Source organism: Rhipicephalus sanguineus, unplaced genomic scaffold, assembly GCF_013339695.2.
Source record: "Rhipicephalus sanguineus isolate Rsan-2018 unplaced genomic scaffold, BIME_Rsan_1.4 Seq480, whole genome shotgun sequence".
NCBI lineage: Eukaryota > Metazoa > Arthropoda > Arachnida > Ixodida > Ixodidae > Rhipicephalus > Rhipicephalus sanguineus.
The window spans coordinates 236,625-253,712 of record NW_023615345.1 but is presented as its reverse complement, the minus strand read 5'-3'; the positions used below and the strand labels follow the sequence as shown (position 1 = coordinate 253,712).

Genomic DNA, 17,088 nt, shown 5'->3' with positions numbered 1-17,088 from the left:
TGCTGGCTTTGGCCAGAATTTGAACCTGTGGTCTTGTGTATGACAACTGCATATTGACAAAAAAAGTGATGGAACAAATGCTGACAGCATCCAGAGGTATGAGATAACACTTGACATGCATTTGGGCAAAGTGCGTTGGTGGGTTAGTTGGTTGAAAATCATAATAATTTGAACAGCATGACTGAACGCGGACAGAGAACACGCATACACACGCGTGCACACACACACACACAGAGCACAGTTTTGTTTTTGTACTTTCAAGTGGAAATGTTTATTTTCAAGCACACGTGACGTATGTGTGTGTGTGTGTGTGTGTGTGTGTGTGTGTGTGTGTACTATACACACACACAAATGTGAGCATGTAAAAATAAAACAAAAAAGGTGGTGAAAAAGATAAACAGGAAGGACCCACACGCACGTTTGTCACCACAATCGCAACCCGTTACAACCAGACTAGGGTGACAATTCAAGAAATGTAATTTCCTTGTTGCAGTGCCAAAGGAGCCATGCTGACACACTTATTATTTTTTCTGTTTCACAGCTTCAATAATTGCCCTCATCAATCTATCTTTTGCCTTTTTAAGAAGAATTGTTTTATCAAACACAGTAACACAGAACATTTTTGATGAATGGCAAGGTGGCCGGAAATTTTGTAATGTACTTATGCCCCTTCAACCTCTCTGGACACAATGGCCAGTCTGGCCAATGTACGCACGAGCACCACAAGGGACCGAATAATCACGTCTTTAACACAATCCACCAATTGCTCACTATGTTTTGTGGAACAAGGGGTAAATTTCTTTGTCAACATTGACTGCAGTCACAGGAGTGGAAAAAACAACGTCCGCACCGGACCTCTCGCAATCCTTTTCAGATTGTGACATATGGTGTGGATTTCTCCGTCCACGTTCAGTCGCACTGTTAAATTTACTATGATTGATGCCGTGCTGCACATGACATAGAGTAGCATCCAAAATTTTATCACCACCATACACTAGTTGTAAAAAAGTACAGTCATGACCGAAAGTAATAGACCTCAGTGAGTGTGTGCCCATGAACATGCAGTGCACAGGTGCTGGCTGCTCAAATCCATGTGCCATCAATTCTGGTGAAGTGAGCATTGTGTCTATATTTGTTGGCATGACCATTCGCTCTGTCTGACAAGCCACGTATCACTTTGCAAATTTTTGCAAGCTATCACCATGACCAAGTTAGTCATGGAAGCTTGCAGCTATCATGGCAATGTAAGTGAGAAGTGGTATCAGCAGCAGAGAGTCGCAGCTGGCATAGAATTCTGTTTTAATAGCACGCACACATCAGACAATGCCATAACCATATCAATGAATAATACAAGAACGCTGATGCACACTTGCCAGGGTGATGACACGTGGGCTTGAGTGATGCAGCACAAGATGGCACTGGGTGTTCTGAGCATACATTTCAAGAGTTCAGCGCCCACTCACCATTTCTTCTGCCTGAGCACACTGACAGAAGTCCATTACTTTTGCCCATGACAGAATCACATGGCACTGAGTGTGAATAACGTCAAAAAGTAAAGAGGTATAAAAATAGGAAGCAAATGCACACTTTTTGTATGTGCATGTGAGAACTACCATAACGTGCCCCTTATACCAAAGTATGATGTCGCAGGCAACATTTTAAACAACAAGTACAGTGCACCATAACCCTCCAGAATCACAAGTCCCCTTAGGATTCAACAAAAACTTACAGTTAAGAAACCATCTCTGCAGGAGCACTGCTGAGGGCCACGAGGGAGCTTTGGCCACAGGCTTCGTTGGGATCGATGTAGGTAGCCATAACCAAACCACAGCCAAGACTGCAAATCAGCAAGAAAATTTGGAGAGACACATGCCAAAAGGAATTTCACATAGACAAGATTTGGATGAACTAGTGAAAGCCAGAAAGATAAAAAAAAGATCACATTTCTAAACATTAATTCCTTTCACACAGAAAACCGCTTGGCTATTTCACAGACCAAGACAGATCCACTTCAAAGGATCACGCAAAATTATGTACGAGACAAAAAAAATACATCATAGAGCCATGGTATCACACAAAACCATAGCTGACTAGATGCATCACAATGCAAATAATCATAGCAGGAGTCCGAACATCACCACCTACACATGCTAATGGCCGCGAGATCGACCTATAGATGGCAGCAGCGTCACCGTGTCAGTGTGAAGAGGCGGTCGGGGCGTGTATAAATGCACACAGCGGCGCTTTGTTGTGAGGAGTTTCAGCCGATTGTCGCGAATAAAAGCGTGATTGCTGCTTACTGGTATATACACTCCTCATTGTTGAATCGATGCACAAACGTCATCCAACGTCGCTATTCTAGTGAGGGAAAAAGCGCAATCTGCCAATGAAAGGATGCTCGCCCTGGATGACAGTCTGCACTTACGCACTGTATGACGTTTTGCTTTCTCTGTACGTGTTTAGCTTGTGTTCTGTGTACTACGCACTGCTGTAGCACGACTGAACTACTTAGTGTTTACTTCTTGTTCATTGTACACAGCCCATCTTCCTGCGCAATGAGTTCAATAGCACTATTCACGCGAATACGCATACGCAGGTAAAAGTTGAGCACAGAGCTTTCATCGATTGATTACGTGCACGACAATGATGCAACAAAGGTCCGGTTACTTTATGGAAAAGTGTCTTTTTTTTTTTTTTTTCAAAAGTAGTATAATGCCCGCTGCCTCCATCAATTATACTAACTCCACACAAACGCTCAAGATAATGTGAAAAAAAAAAGGGATGAGGTTTTGCGTGAATTATACGACATAAATGTAAGGCACGCCGCCAAGTTAAAATTGCGCGCGGCACTCCGTTTTACCACTGCCATGTCATTCCATTGTCTGTTTTTTTTTTTAGGGACATTGAGTAGCGAAGTTTCAGACTTCACTCGATAGAAATATTCGCTGTAGCGGGACCACGACCGTAAAATAAAAGGACATCTTAAGCGCAACTAAACTCATCATGAACTACAGTGCCGCAATTATACACCTAACAACAACGCGAAAGTGCATGAGCCTCGTTTTGTTTACCACCGAGTCGCTAAAACGCTGCATTCACACACTATTTAATGCTCCTCATGTGGGACTATGCCAAGCGCACTTTACGATGTGCTTGAGCCAGAAAGCAGCATCAAGACTGAAATGATTCCGGCAAACGAAGGGTTGACACCAATACACAGCCCTCTCGAAATTCGCACCACTGATCTTATTACAATGCGCATGTGCCGAGCAAGCCATTTGCTTCTGTACACCAGTTAGGTATGTACAAGCAGTTAAAATCGCGCTAACAGAACAAACCGCCCTTTGAGAACGTGCAGGACGTACGCGCACATGCAAACACGGCGTGGCTAGCAGACGATGCAGGGAGCAATCCACATAGGCGCGCTTCAACCAGTAGCCGCCAGGCGGCGACTCCGCTCGATCTCGCGGCCAATAATCACTGTGTATGCACGCATGCACATGTTGATTTTTTTTCCTTCTCCCCCTTGAGTGAACTTCACTGTGCTATCATGAACCCCAATAAACTAACTCATCAATGTGCTTTAGTCAATTTCTAAGCTACAAGTTTCATTTACAAAAGCCAACAGCTTCCACATTCGAAAACTTGAGACATTGCCAGAGCTAAGTTGCACAGAGCATCTCTGAATACCAGGAACCATCTGTCCATTTCTCCGTGGCATTTAGTATGCATTGATCTGCTTTTTCAAAGAGTGGCTAATTATTTAGACAAGCTTACATATGTACTACAAGCTAAGTTTCAATGCAAGCAATATAAAGATGCACCATAACCATGAAAATTGCAGTGCCATAAATTGTTTTAATTTTTTTAGGGTGTACAGGTACACAGGTTTACTGTATCGAGTTCATGACCAGGGGTGCAATCTTGTACCCTTTTTTAACACAAACATTTTTGCTGCAAATGATTCCCAACGATCACTTAGGTAAGCTGGGGGGCTATTTTGTACGCGTTCTAGCATAGAACGGGGAGGAGGATCGAACAAAAGGACGAGAGGGAGCACACAGCCAATAGGCGAGCTCGGGAATTCAGGAATGTATCCAATGCATAAATAAATGTACAATTATTTTAAATGAACATCAATACTGAGAGCATTGTTTTTCGTAGCTTGAAGTGGAAGAGCTCGGCGACTTACCAGTAACTTGTGTTAATGTCTTGACATAGCGCCAGGGGGTGTTGCAGTTTCATAACTCCTTGGTTTCATGAGACGTTCGGTAGTGGCGCTGGCGACCACGCTGTTCATCCAGTGCTTCTAGTATTAGCAGTGTACTTGTAAATTCAAATGGCTCGACGATTGGAACTGTTATTCAGTTGTCGAAATGGCGCAGTACACGCACTTACTAGGTCCGCGCGTTCCCGACAATCAGAGAGAGTTGCTGCTCTCGTTTACGGAACAGCATCGAGAGTTGGCCGTACGAGCTAGCGAGTTTACGCACGAATTTACGGCAGCGGACAGGCGTCGGCTGTGGGGCGAGCTGTCCGACACGCCGAACAGCGAGGGCCCCGTCACCAAGTCGGCCTCTTCAGTCATCACCTCAAACGCATCTTCTAATATAATATCTGGGGTTTACGTCCCAAAACACGATATGATTATGAGACGCCGTAGTGGAGGGCTCCGGAAATTTCGACCATTGGTGTTCTTAACGTGCACCAAACGCATCTTCTACTCGGGGATTCGTTTCTGTGACTGCAGCAGTCACGCAGGCGACACGAAATGGCATGAACGAGAACGGAGACGCCATTCTCGCAAACTGTCAGTGCGGTAGCGAGATGCGTGGGTAGCGCACTCCTCCGCTTTCGTTCGATCCAATCCAGTCATTGCGGAGACTGTTTGTCCGTTCTATCGACAGAGCGGGGTCGGAGACGTTCCAAAGGAGGGAGCATGACGTCACGCGACTAAAGCCCACGTGTCGGCCCAACACGTGATCAAGACGTCAGAGCACGGGGTAGGTTTTAGTACTACTGGTGGCGTTCCGTTTTTGAACGTCCTCTGTGAGCCGGCCGGTCTGCGCCGAACAAGCGCGCTTCGATTAAAGCTACCGGGTGCCATACCCGAAATCTCGGCAAACTCATTTCTTGCGTGATCTTGACGCAAAAGGTCACGTGTGGGCCGACACTGCTGGCTTCAAAGCGAGTTGGCTTGCCAAGGAGGGCTGCGTGACGTAATGCTACCTCCTTCTTTTTCCTTCCTCCATGGTTCCAACGCTCCAACGCTCCTCTCCGCTCTATGCAGTTTGTGGCTATTCTCACGTCTTGACCGTCAGTATAGCATCGACCAAATGCCTGTGGTGTGGCTTCCCTCCTCCTTTTGTTCGATCCTCCTCCCCGTTCTATGCTAGAACGCGTACAAAATAGCCCCCTGTTAGGCAAGTTTCGACCAGTTGAATGTGGCCAAAATGTTCGTTCATTATAAGAACAGGTACAAGATCGCACCCCAGCCTCAACGAGGCATTTTGTTGACACGCACATGTATGGGCGTCGGAAGGATTTATTTTGGGAGGTGTGCACCCATGTTGCATTGCGGTTGGGGGGAGCGGGGCAGCGCTGATGTGGCTGGGTGGAGGGCAACTGGTGGTGTGGCTTAGGGGGTGCAACTGCCCCTTTTTCTGACGCCCATGCGCACTACAAATAGCTCCTTGGTATCAAAGGAGTGCTCCAAGATGCATCAGCTGTCATGCTTGACTGCCACGATGACTGAATTCATGGCCAATCCAATAACAAGCAAGGTCTGTACCTATTTCTGCCGGCCATACAATATTCATCACCACACACTTGAAAGTTAGTGCAAAGAGCTCACCGAAAAGAAGAAAAACAAGTGAAAGCTTCAGACATTTTAAGATGCTGCCACATACCTGCCATCACCACCCCAAGACATGTTAGGAGTGATGGTAACTTCTCGACAACCATCAGTGTCAGTGTTGTACACGTACAGCTTGAGTGGCCTGCCTTCATGGGCATAGATCAGCGTAAACAAGTCTTCAGACTGCAAAATTTCCACAAAAAAAAAAACGAAAAAGGGCAAACAATGCAGCTTTAGAAGGGAACAAATTCAACACAATAATTAATAAACATTGTGAAAAGTACAGTGGCTGTGTTTGGCAATAAGTACCTACTTTTCATGAGCACACTTTTTGGTGCTAACATGCATCATGTAGAGTGTTATCCTTTAAGGCCAACATCCAGTGTTTAATAAAAAAAAACGCTTTTAAAAGGAAAAAAAGAATTATAAAATTTATCCATGTAGTATACCAAAACTTCCTTTCCAAAGTACAGTGCTCAAATGTACTTGGCAGCATGAACTACACCACAGCAAGTGACTGATGGATTAATCCTAAAAAATGCGAAAATGCCACTGGTAAAAAAGAAGTTGACAATTCATATTACTTTTTAAAACTAAATCTTGAGATGACCAGACTACTCATTATGTACCAAATTGCGACTCCTTGTACAAGCTACCTCATCAAGCCAAGGTTTCCAAAGTACATTTACAGTGAAACTTCACTTGAACAAACTTTAAGGGACTTCAGGAAAAAAGATTGTTAAAGTGAAAGTTCCGTGAACTGAACAGCTGTGCTGTAGCTTGTTATCACAAGCTGAAGGAAACATCACGTGTTCAAATGAAATTTAAACGTATTTATTTGTCATGTGAATTTATGCCTACTGAGGATCTTGTGAAGAATGTAGCAATCTTTTGCTGCACTTGAGCTCTTAAAGGGGTGGTGCCACCATGTTTGTGGCTTGCGCGTTCTTGCTGTAAGCGTTTCCTATAGCTCCAGGAAGAACGATGCACACACCAAGATCATGTATTCTCGCTAAATAATTTAATATCGCCTTTTGATGTGGACAACTTCGGTTTCGGTTTCTGGGGGCCGAGGTTGGGCTGTGACGTAGAAGTGTAGGAAGCGTGGTCACGTGACCACACAAGGCTGTGACGCACTTAGCCAGAAAACGATCGAAACTCGGCGAGTGATGTAGCAACCAATGCTTTGCCGGTACTATAGTGAACTAGAATATATTCTAGTTCATACAGCCGGTACGTACGTTGCGGAGGTGGCGGAGGTCCGGATGTCACTCACGTCACTACAGCAGATCTGGTGTGACGTCACTACAACTTTCGTTGTCCATCCTACAGATCTACGTCAGTGTTGGCGCGCTAGCGATAGGTTTTGATCGGGAGAATGGGAATTTGGGTACACTTTGGAAGTGAATTAAAATATATTCTAAAGTTTGCTGTGTCCGACCCTTCGTGTGGAGTGTCCTTGCATACAGAGGAAACCCACAACATGCTTGTTATAGCCTCGAAATTTGATGGCACCACCCCTTTAAGTTAAGCTGAAATTTGGGCTAGTTGGTCTTGACTTAAATACATAATATAGCGGAACAAAACAAGGACAGAGAAAGAAGCGGACAGAGAAAATCGGAACAAGGACAGAGAAATCGTGGCCTCTGCTATTAGATCCGTTGGCAGCATCGCACAGGCGACAGTAAATCTATGCTACAAAAAGTGGGGTTGTACTTGTTGAAGTGGTTAACATGACCGGGGAGGCATTGGATGGTGTCACTGAAAATGTTCATAGAACTGAAATGCACTGTGCACTGAATTTCGTTATACTGAAGCGAGTTAACACTGGGTTCAACAGCGCTTCTGTGGGGGACTTAAAAAAGTTTGTACAACTGAATAGTTCACCTAACCGATGTTTGTTCAAGTAATATTTTACTGTACAATGAGCTGCTCCCAAAAATTAAGGAGCTTTAGGCTGAGTGTACTCATTTGCACGATGCATACCAACCCCCTGCCATGTGCCCGCAGGCACTGCTAAGCTGATGGAATGATACATATGTGACAAGTTTTGGCCCGGATATCAATGGCATGCCTGAGAATGAACTATGTGAGAAGTGCTGTGAAACCATCAACGGCTTCCACGAGTAGTGTACAGTAAAACCTCGTTAATACATATCTGCCAGGAACATGGCATAATTACACAGTTAACGGTAGTATGCACTAACCACGAATTGCAAATCTGCATCGCCTGGCTTGCGCCGACAACACCAACAAAGAAATAAATGTAGTGTCACAGCAAATATCATCTAAAATACACTTTACAAAGCCTTTCTTTCTTTTTGCCAAAGCAGTGATTCCATCTCTCTCGCAATACCGTCCGATAGCATGCGGTGGCAACACCAAGGAGGGTTTCGAAACTATTACAGACTCCGGAACACACAGCAACTGACATAGCAGCAGAACAGACTGGGAAAGCAACAGAGCAGATGGAGACACATATCAGCTTTTCGTGACATGTGTGCGCATCAATAGGCCTCATAGCTGGTATGGTGGCGCTGCGGCGCTAAGACAGTAAGCGCCGCCAGTAGCGGCCGCGTGCGCGATCCCGTCGTGACATGTTGCGGGCGCTCTTTGCAATTACATTGCGGAAGGAGCAGCGCGTGTTCTCTGGATTCCGCAGAACTGAACACGTAGAAAGTTATTTAAAATGCAAGCCATCTTCTTCACGGCAATGATCTTTATGCCGGCAATCATGTTTACGGCGTTAGGGAGGAAACTGTGTCTGCAAAGGGGCCCTCCGAATTCATTGGAAAGTGTGTTGTTCAGATAAGAATGTCGGCTAGGACGTCCGCCCTCATGCTATCAAAGTTTACCAAAGTCTTGCATAATTTACGTTAAATAAAGGTTTTTTCATTTTCATGTATTACACGAAGAGCTTTCTTTGACTTTTGCATCCAATCTATTGGTAGTAGGTTCGGGCTAAGCAAGAAAAAAGTTCGTACATTCCATCCCTCTCGCTTTTAAGGCGAAAGCCTTAGATGCCTCATCAAACGCGAAATTTGACCGTTTGCTGTGTCTCGCATCCCGCGATATCGGGGACGAGTGATGCAAAAATCATCATCACGAGATGACGTCATCATATGACGTCACGGTGACGTCACAGATTGCCAAAATTTGTGAAGTCATTATGACGTCACAGTGACGTAACGTGACGAAGTCATCACATTGCATCGTAGCTTGGTCAAAGGCGGTCCGATCTTGGAGGCAGTGCAAAACACGTTAGGTGCAGAAAGCTTCCGAAGGGTGGGGCAGGACAGCATCAATACATCGGCTAAGAGGAAAAAGATAGCTTTTGCCTTCTAGTTGTCTTAACAGAATGCATAAGGGACCCTTTGAGTTTTTGCGCTCTCTCATTCCTTGGGGCTGTTCGATGATTTCTGCACATTTTCCTAGTTGTCTATAGAACCAATTGCACATGTGAGAGCAAGAAGCACATGCAAGGCTCAGCACCGGCGCCGAGGATGGTGTAAGCACGCCGCCGTCTTGGCATGTTTGTCAACAAGTGCGAGCACACATCCTGCACAGACCATACCATGAGCCTGGCTCTGGCAATCGCCGCGTCCCCTTCCAGATGTCAAGATCTATAACATTTCGTGGTAGGGCCCGGTTGTAGTCTTTCCAATAGCATGCAGGAAAAGTGTCGGAACATATAGGCAGAGTGCAGGGCCATCGAGCTTCTGTGATCATCGCCCAAGAAGTGGGCACTGCATATGCGGTTTAGGTGCTTCACTAGCTGCCAAAGACCTCCATCGGGGCTAAAAAAAAGGCAGAGTATATGACCACGACGAGCAAATATTCGCAATAATAGCAAAGATTAAAAAAAAAAAAAGAAGATCGTCTGTTTTATCTCGCACGTTGCACCGCCTTCATCCAACGCCCTCATCGCTCATTCTCGTGAGCCTTCTATATAAATCCACATAATTTTATTTTTGGCAGCTTACCGGCAGCATTTCTGTAGCTGTTGTGACAGCCATGCACGCAGCAACAGCATAGTTACGCTCCTGCTTGACCACGAATTAGCTTCGTTCTTTCAAGCTGCTGCAGTTTCCCCTACGCAACCGCTCTCAGCTGCAACTGATAATAGCGTGCTGTGCTGCGGGTGGCACCACTTGTTCAGTTAAAGCTGCAGCGCACTAGGCCTATACTGCGATCAGCAATGTGGTAAAACTGACACCGTTTCATTGAAACACGCTACTGCCACGTGTAGCCGATTGTCCCTGACTAGTTGCATGCAGCACGTCGCCTACCCAGCTCAAGCCGTCACTGCTGGGCCATCTGCTGTACCGTAGGTGCGTATTTACTATGGAAGTGTTCATAGTACCACTCAGCTCCAGACTATCGCCGCGTTGTTGTATCAATGCAGTGACGACTAGCTTCCTGCAAGTGACGTGCACTCCGCGTCAGGGGCATTGCCAGAAATATTTTCAGGCTGGGCTGGGTTGGGGAAGGAGGGGGGGGGGCTGACTTCTCTTATGCATGAAGTTTAAAGTTTGACGGAAGCCCATCTATTCAGAATGATACACAACGAAGGCACTGCCCTGACCAAAGTAAAAATTCAATATACACACACAAAAGGACATTCTGGTTCCCACACGGATGCCTTGTTCACAAGTAAAATGAAAACGTGTCCGAGGAGTTCACATTAAATACACTTGAATACATCACGCAGGCAACGCACATATACTGAAGGTGGATTGCCATCGCTCCTGCTGACAGTGCCCAGAGTGGTCTGTATCAAGAGGGACTCGGGATAAAGACGTCGTGACAGTCCGTTTTCTCTAGCGAGAACATGTGCTCTTCATGCATGTTCATGCATTTGTTTGTATGTGTGTGTGCACCAGGCCCGTAGCCAGGAATTTTTTCGGGGGGGCCCACTTGCTGAAAACCTTGACTTCTTGAGAAAAACACATATTTTTATTATTATTTTTGGTAAAAACACATACTTCACCAAAATTTCGGGGGGGGGGGGGGGGGCCGGGCTTCCCCCTGGCTACGGACCTGGTGTGCACTATATACATTCCAAGTGTAAAAATTTTGGAAGGGAGGTTGCGAACGGTTTATCCCCCCCCCCCAAGCTCAACATCTCCATGATGCTCTAGCAGTCTTGCACGAGAAGGCGGCAGCAGACTGAGGCAAAGGGTGTTTGTGTCATTCCCTAATAAAAGCGTACAGTATGCTTAGAAAAGCACTATGCTTGCTGTGCCATACATGTGCATTTGGCCTGATAATGTTAGTGCAGCAAGGTTTCTCGGCATCCGTGCCATGCTCTTGAAAGCAGTCCCGCACAAGGTGGCAGAGAACAGCGGCAAGGCACCCTTCAGTTGCTGCCAATAAAAAGTGTGCAGCACACTTAGAATAGCGCTGCGCCACAAACGGCCGAGCAGATAGCTGAAGATGCTTATTGTGATAGGCTGGTCCGCGATAAGTCATACTGGCGCATTCGTCAGTCACCACCATCTCTCCTTTGTACTTTTATGATGCTTATTTATAAAGGCATTGCCGCAATCACACAGAAGTTGGAATCCTTGACTGATCGGTCCCTGCAGTTATTGAAAGGTGGAAGACCTTTTGCAGCACACTGTAATGACGATGAGATAAGGGGTGTAGTTAAGTTTTATGTGACAAAAAGTTATCACGGTACGCACTAACTGGTAGGCATAGGACGAGCCACTATAGCTTCAGCAATCGGCGAATACATTAGGCTGAATTAGACTCTGTCAGGGATCCATCACAACTACGTTTTAACCGTTAGATTGTTACATATAAAGCGGGTTCGTATTAACGAGGTTTGACCACTATTGTTTAAGTTGTGCTTCACGGTGCAGCGACACGTCATGAAATGCAGTACACCTACAAGCCATTTTGATTACCTCAGACAGGTAAATTTACGGTTCACTTTAAAGGGGCCCTGCAACACTTTTTCAGCATGGTCAGAAAACGCTGCCAATTGGTAGTCAAGGCTCCCGAGAACACGTGAGCCAAACATTATAGTGCAGCACGCGGCCTGGAATTTACAAGAAGTTCACAAAATCAGCTAAAAAGCTCTTCCTCTTCTCTCGACAAAAAATGATGCTGATGGAGCCTCAGTAGTACTGCGGCCGTCGCGAGAGGCCGCCACTCACCAGCGCGCGCGATCGCACTGAAAGTATGCCACGCGTTCGAAGAAAAAGAAAGAAAATGAGCTCAAGGTCAGGAGGCGCACGACATACCTTGTTTTGTTCCCCCGTGCCATCCCCCCCGCCTCTGCTTAGCTTCCAGCGCTTTCATCGGGGCGAGGAAGAGAGAAAGCAATTACAGCGTGCGACAAATCTTTGTAACTGCGCTCGTACTGGACGGATTCAGAAAATTTTTGCGGCGTTCAATTCGTGAGGCAATAAGTTCCTTTAGTGAAGCCATTCCATGGCTACTTTGAAAAGTGTTGCAGGGCCCCTTTAAACAACTGCAACATGCCATTGCAGTCAGCAGCATCCTCATTAGAACGCGCTCACCAGCAAGAGCATTCATGGCACATACTTCGCTTTTTCGAAATGCGTGGATCTAGGGCGGATGTCTGAATGTTCTGACACTCTCTCTTGAAATATGCGCGTGCAGTGCCAGCATACGCCACATGGCAAACTCATGAAATCTTTCTTTCCAACTGCTACTGTGTTGTGAGAATGCGCACTAAGGCATGAATTTGTTATTATTATTAACTATAAGCACCTCTGCAATCATCATTGATCACAACAAAGTCAAACCTCTCCTGGAAAAGAACCTGGATCTGCACCTATGCGTACCCTCAATAGCAGTACAACACAGCACTTGCTCAAGGAGCAACTAAATTTGGCCTTCTGACTGGGGTATAATGCTGCGCTCAGAGAACGAACCCAACATGAAGGGGGCTATCTGCCAGAAGCATTCAACAGAGTGCGAAGTTGGTTTTTGGCCATTCTACAAGTGACACTACTTTGCTGGCAAGAGACTTTTCTGAAATCATTAAGTCCCTAGTTTCCTGGAGGGTGAGTGCTCAAGACTGGTGCTTTGCTTCACGTACTGTGGGTTCTACTCGCTTTTCCTGTATACAATGTAAATGCTACAAGGGCATTCACGGATGCTCTGTTCCATATCTTGGAAGAAGTGAGCCACAATGGCCGATTACAACAATAGTAAATATGTATGGGCTATATGTTAAAATGACTCTTGAAGCTGAAACACCAAGCTAAGTGAAAACATTTCAGTGACTATACTGGCTTTCCTTCTATTCTGCAGTCAAGGCTAAGTAGTTCTGGGGTACAACAAAGGAAGTTGAAAAGTGAAAATTAACACCAAAGATACCGTGGAAATAAAAATTTCATTGCACCATAAAGAAAGCTGCAATTTCAATAATTGCTGAAAAAAAACTCCAAAAGACACTTTATGATATTGCCCCAAAATGAACTTCAAAAATGTGCGCAGCTTGCACTAGTGGCGCAAGGCTGGAAACAACAGCAGAGCTAGTGTTCGACCTAGTTTCTAAGTTTTGCTAGTAATGCCACTGCGGTGTGGTCATGACAGGGGTGAGAGGGGTAATGCGATATGAGAAGAGTATGTGCAAGTTGCACAATCAGTCGGTGGGAACATGTCACGTACTGTTATGTAGTTTTTAGCGGAAACATGTCTCTCGACTAGCTGTTACATGATTTTAGTCACATGACCAGTTATGTGGTTTTGGCGGGAACATGTCACGGGACTGGCTGTTATATGATGTTACGTGATTTTAGTCACGTGACTAGTTGTTGCATGGTCTCTGGCGGGAACATGTCACATGACTAGCTGTTACATTATGCAATTTTACTGACGTGACTAGTCGTTACGCAACGTTAGACATAACAACAGTCAATGTGAGGTCATGTAAACAGGTATCTAAGATGCGCGACGTAGGTGCAGCTGTGCCAGGTGATTGCTAGGCAGTGCGAGGTGACGCCATAGCTAGGTAGTTTTTTGCGACACGGGGGTTTGCTGAGCTAAAACAGCTCCACTGTTAAAAATGCTGAACCCCAATGATGTCCAGTAATGTGAGAAATGCTCCTTTATTGGTGGCATACCAGAATTATGTCTATTCCCGCAGTCTATATTAAATTTAGACTGTGTGACTTCAGTGCTGTTACACTGGTTGCTTTCATTTTTGCATAGTGAACACAGGATAATCCTTCCATATAAGGCCTGTTAGTGACGATTTCAACCTTGCCTCTAGTGAACTCATTACAGCACCAGCAGCTCTGAAGACGTCGACAACTGGCAACTGAGTTGCCATGGCATTTAGGCTTTAATCATTACCTCAGAAATGATTAAAGCCTAAATATAGACCTCAAGCTATGTCTTGCAATGCAAATAAACATTTTAATTCACTTTTGTATACATATTAGCAGCAGTACACAAATCCACTAAATGTAAAAGGTGTGGTCCTTACAAGAGCTTATACGATGCAAAATTCAGCATGCAGTAAGTATATCAGTTAAAACAAAGATGGCAAAAGAGACCATTCTGTTAAGGTAAACAACTACTGTTCTGGTGCAATAAAGCATTTACATTGATCACTATGCTGATGTCGAAGCTCTCAATATTAAGATCAGCTGAAGTGTATGCTGTATGGCAGCATTACTGAGGATAATTTTGTTATTTGGTTCCTACGCTTTACAGGACATATTATGAGTAAAAAGTGAGAAAAATGCACGCACGAGTGTCCGCGATAGCACAGCCCCTCATGCAAAAACAAAAACAGAAAATAAAAATAAAACACAAGAAGATTAAATAATAAGTGATTTTTTTTCTTTTATTTTGAAAAATGTTTCCAAAGGATTCAAACACAGGACCTCTAGTACAGAAGCCCAATACTGTAACCATTACAGCATTCATATGCATGTCAACATAGTGAACAGAACAACCCTAAGAATTTCTCGTGTGCAAGCTAGCATGATGAGACACAATGTGTTTTCATTTTGTCAAGGATGCATGGGCACCATCAGCTCAGCACTGCATTTGCATCTGTCTCGTGCTGTAACAATTTGCGCAATGCTCTGCCGATTGATAGCATGGCTGGCAGATAGTATGCTATTAAATTTAGAATTATGTTTTGCCATTCATTTTCACTGTTACTTCAACAACAAAGAGCCCCTAGTTCTTTGCACAGAAAGTCCAGTTCACTTGCTATTAAAAGCTCATTTACAATTAGCATGCTTTGGTTTGTTTAAACATTCACGCATAATAAAAAGGCACAAACAAGAAAATGTTTGCAATGACATTGTGGCTGTGTCCTTTTTCACACTTGAACATTTAAACATATATACTAGAACCAAAAAGCCAGAGCTCAAGGCTCAAGTTCATTAATCCCTTAACATAACAGTTAACTTTAATCCAATCAACCTGTTATTGCTACTACATTCTCATCATTTTGTGAAGGGATAAAACACATTAGTACAGAAATATTTTACTACCTGAAGTAAATATACAGAGAGCCTTCATTTACAGAAAAAAAAAAGAAAAACCTTCCAACTATATTGTAGCTTCCAATAAAGCAAGCAACTAGTGCAATCTTCCAATACAGTACATTAAGAAATTAGTACAGTCTTAATTTATTCACAAATAACAGGGTTTTACTGTAGTTTGTAATACAAACTAACAAAATTTTTTTGATTAACAGAATGTTCTACACAAACTTCTCATTTATACGACTACAGGCACATTCAACGCTTAACATGCAAAAAAAACAGTACCATATTATTTGAAAGACCAGTGATAACAGTCATTCTGGACAATATGCAGAACCTGTTAACGAAAGTCGGTTTCAAATGCTTACTTTCCTTTGGCACACGAGAGCCTGTTGATCGAACAATAAATTTCAAGAGGTTACTTATGGAATTACTGGAAGCAAACAAGCGACAACATTTTCAAGAAATTAGAGAAAAATTACAATAGGACATCTAGAAGCCCTGTATGAGCGAAACAAAATTACGGAGGGGCCACAACTGAGCAAGACATAATGCTGAAACAAACATTACCTCATGCAGCACAGAGTCCGAGCCAATGATATAGTCAGCATAAGGCCTGAGACCTGCTGCTTCTGCAGGAGAGTGAGGGCTCACATCCTGCAATCAACAATGACAAACTACTGCAAAGGCATCAAAAAATAATTTAAGTACATTTCGTGAAAAATACTTCTGTTTAAATCAATTCTTGCTCAACACTGGTACTTTAGGATAACGAAACACTGCAGTGTGCACTTTTCTTCTTTTTGTTACCAATATACACATCATTGGCAACACAACAAACAAGGCAAAGTTGGAACCGCATGGCAGATGCTCCCTTTCTACGCTGCTTGAAATAGTGCTAAATGTCTACACGGAAACCACAATGAAATCTGGTCTCTGAAGGAACACGAAGAATGAGCAAGACACAAAGCTTCGATAGTAAAAACATGGGTGCAATGTTCATACCTTATTTCCAAAACAAAACCAATACACTTGCCTGGATCTATCATTTGCTATCCCATTCTCAATACACAAGGCATGTAATGCTTTTCACTTAGGCACTGAGCTATTGATAAAAACAAAAAAGGAAAAGTCCAGAAAACTTTTTTTTCAACTTCACACTAATAATTCATTAAGTGCAGGTTATGCACATGGTAAACATGTGCACTAAAATCCACAGCTTTCTATGCTTCCATATAAAACCATGTACTCTTCAGAACTTGAAATTGCCACAACTATGGCAAATACAACAAACTACCAGGTGACTGAAAAATACTGTATGTAAAATAACAACCAAACTCTTCAATGGATGAACAAAACTAGGTGTGCTTTATTTTTCTTTCACAAGGTTCAATTCTTCAAAGGAACTCAAATTTCAGTTTCAAATATCCGCCTTGTGCTTTGATACAGGCTTTAATGCTTCCAGAAGTTGTTCAAAATGGCTGTGATGTCTTCTGGAGCGATTTCCTCCCATGCTCTTTCCAGAGCATGTTTAAGTGATTCATGGATTACGCTTGAAAAGCATGCTTTTTGCTCCAGGATCCCCCAAACAGCGAAGTCCATTGGACTTGAGATCAGGGGGAATTTGATGACCAAACTTGCTGCAAAGGTTCACCTTACACCACTCCAGAGTCTTCTTCGCTCCGTGGGCAGGGCCCAGTCCTGCTGCAGCCACCAGTCAATGTTTTCTGCATGTCTTTCAGC

At 44.0% G+C, this 17,088-nt stretch overlaps 1 protein-coding gene across 1 annotated transcript in view; it reads right to left on the bottom strand.

Moving 5' to 3' along the window:
* LOC119377492 (Golgi reassembly-stacking protein 2-like) overlaps window positions 1-17,088 on the bottom strand; it is a 44,958-nt gene that overhangs the window by 17,249 nt on the left and 10,621 nt on the right. The window contains 4 exon segments of the mRNA XM_037646928.2: window positions 1,730-1,824; window positions 1,827-1,837; window positions 5,910-6,040; window positions 15,916-16,002. Of these exon segments, the coding sequence (XP_037502856.1) occupies window positions 1,730-1,824; window positions 1,827-1,837; window positions 5,910-6,040; window positions 15,916-16,002 (324 nt within the window).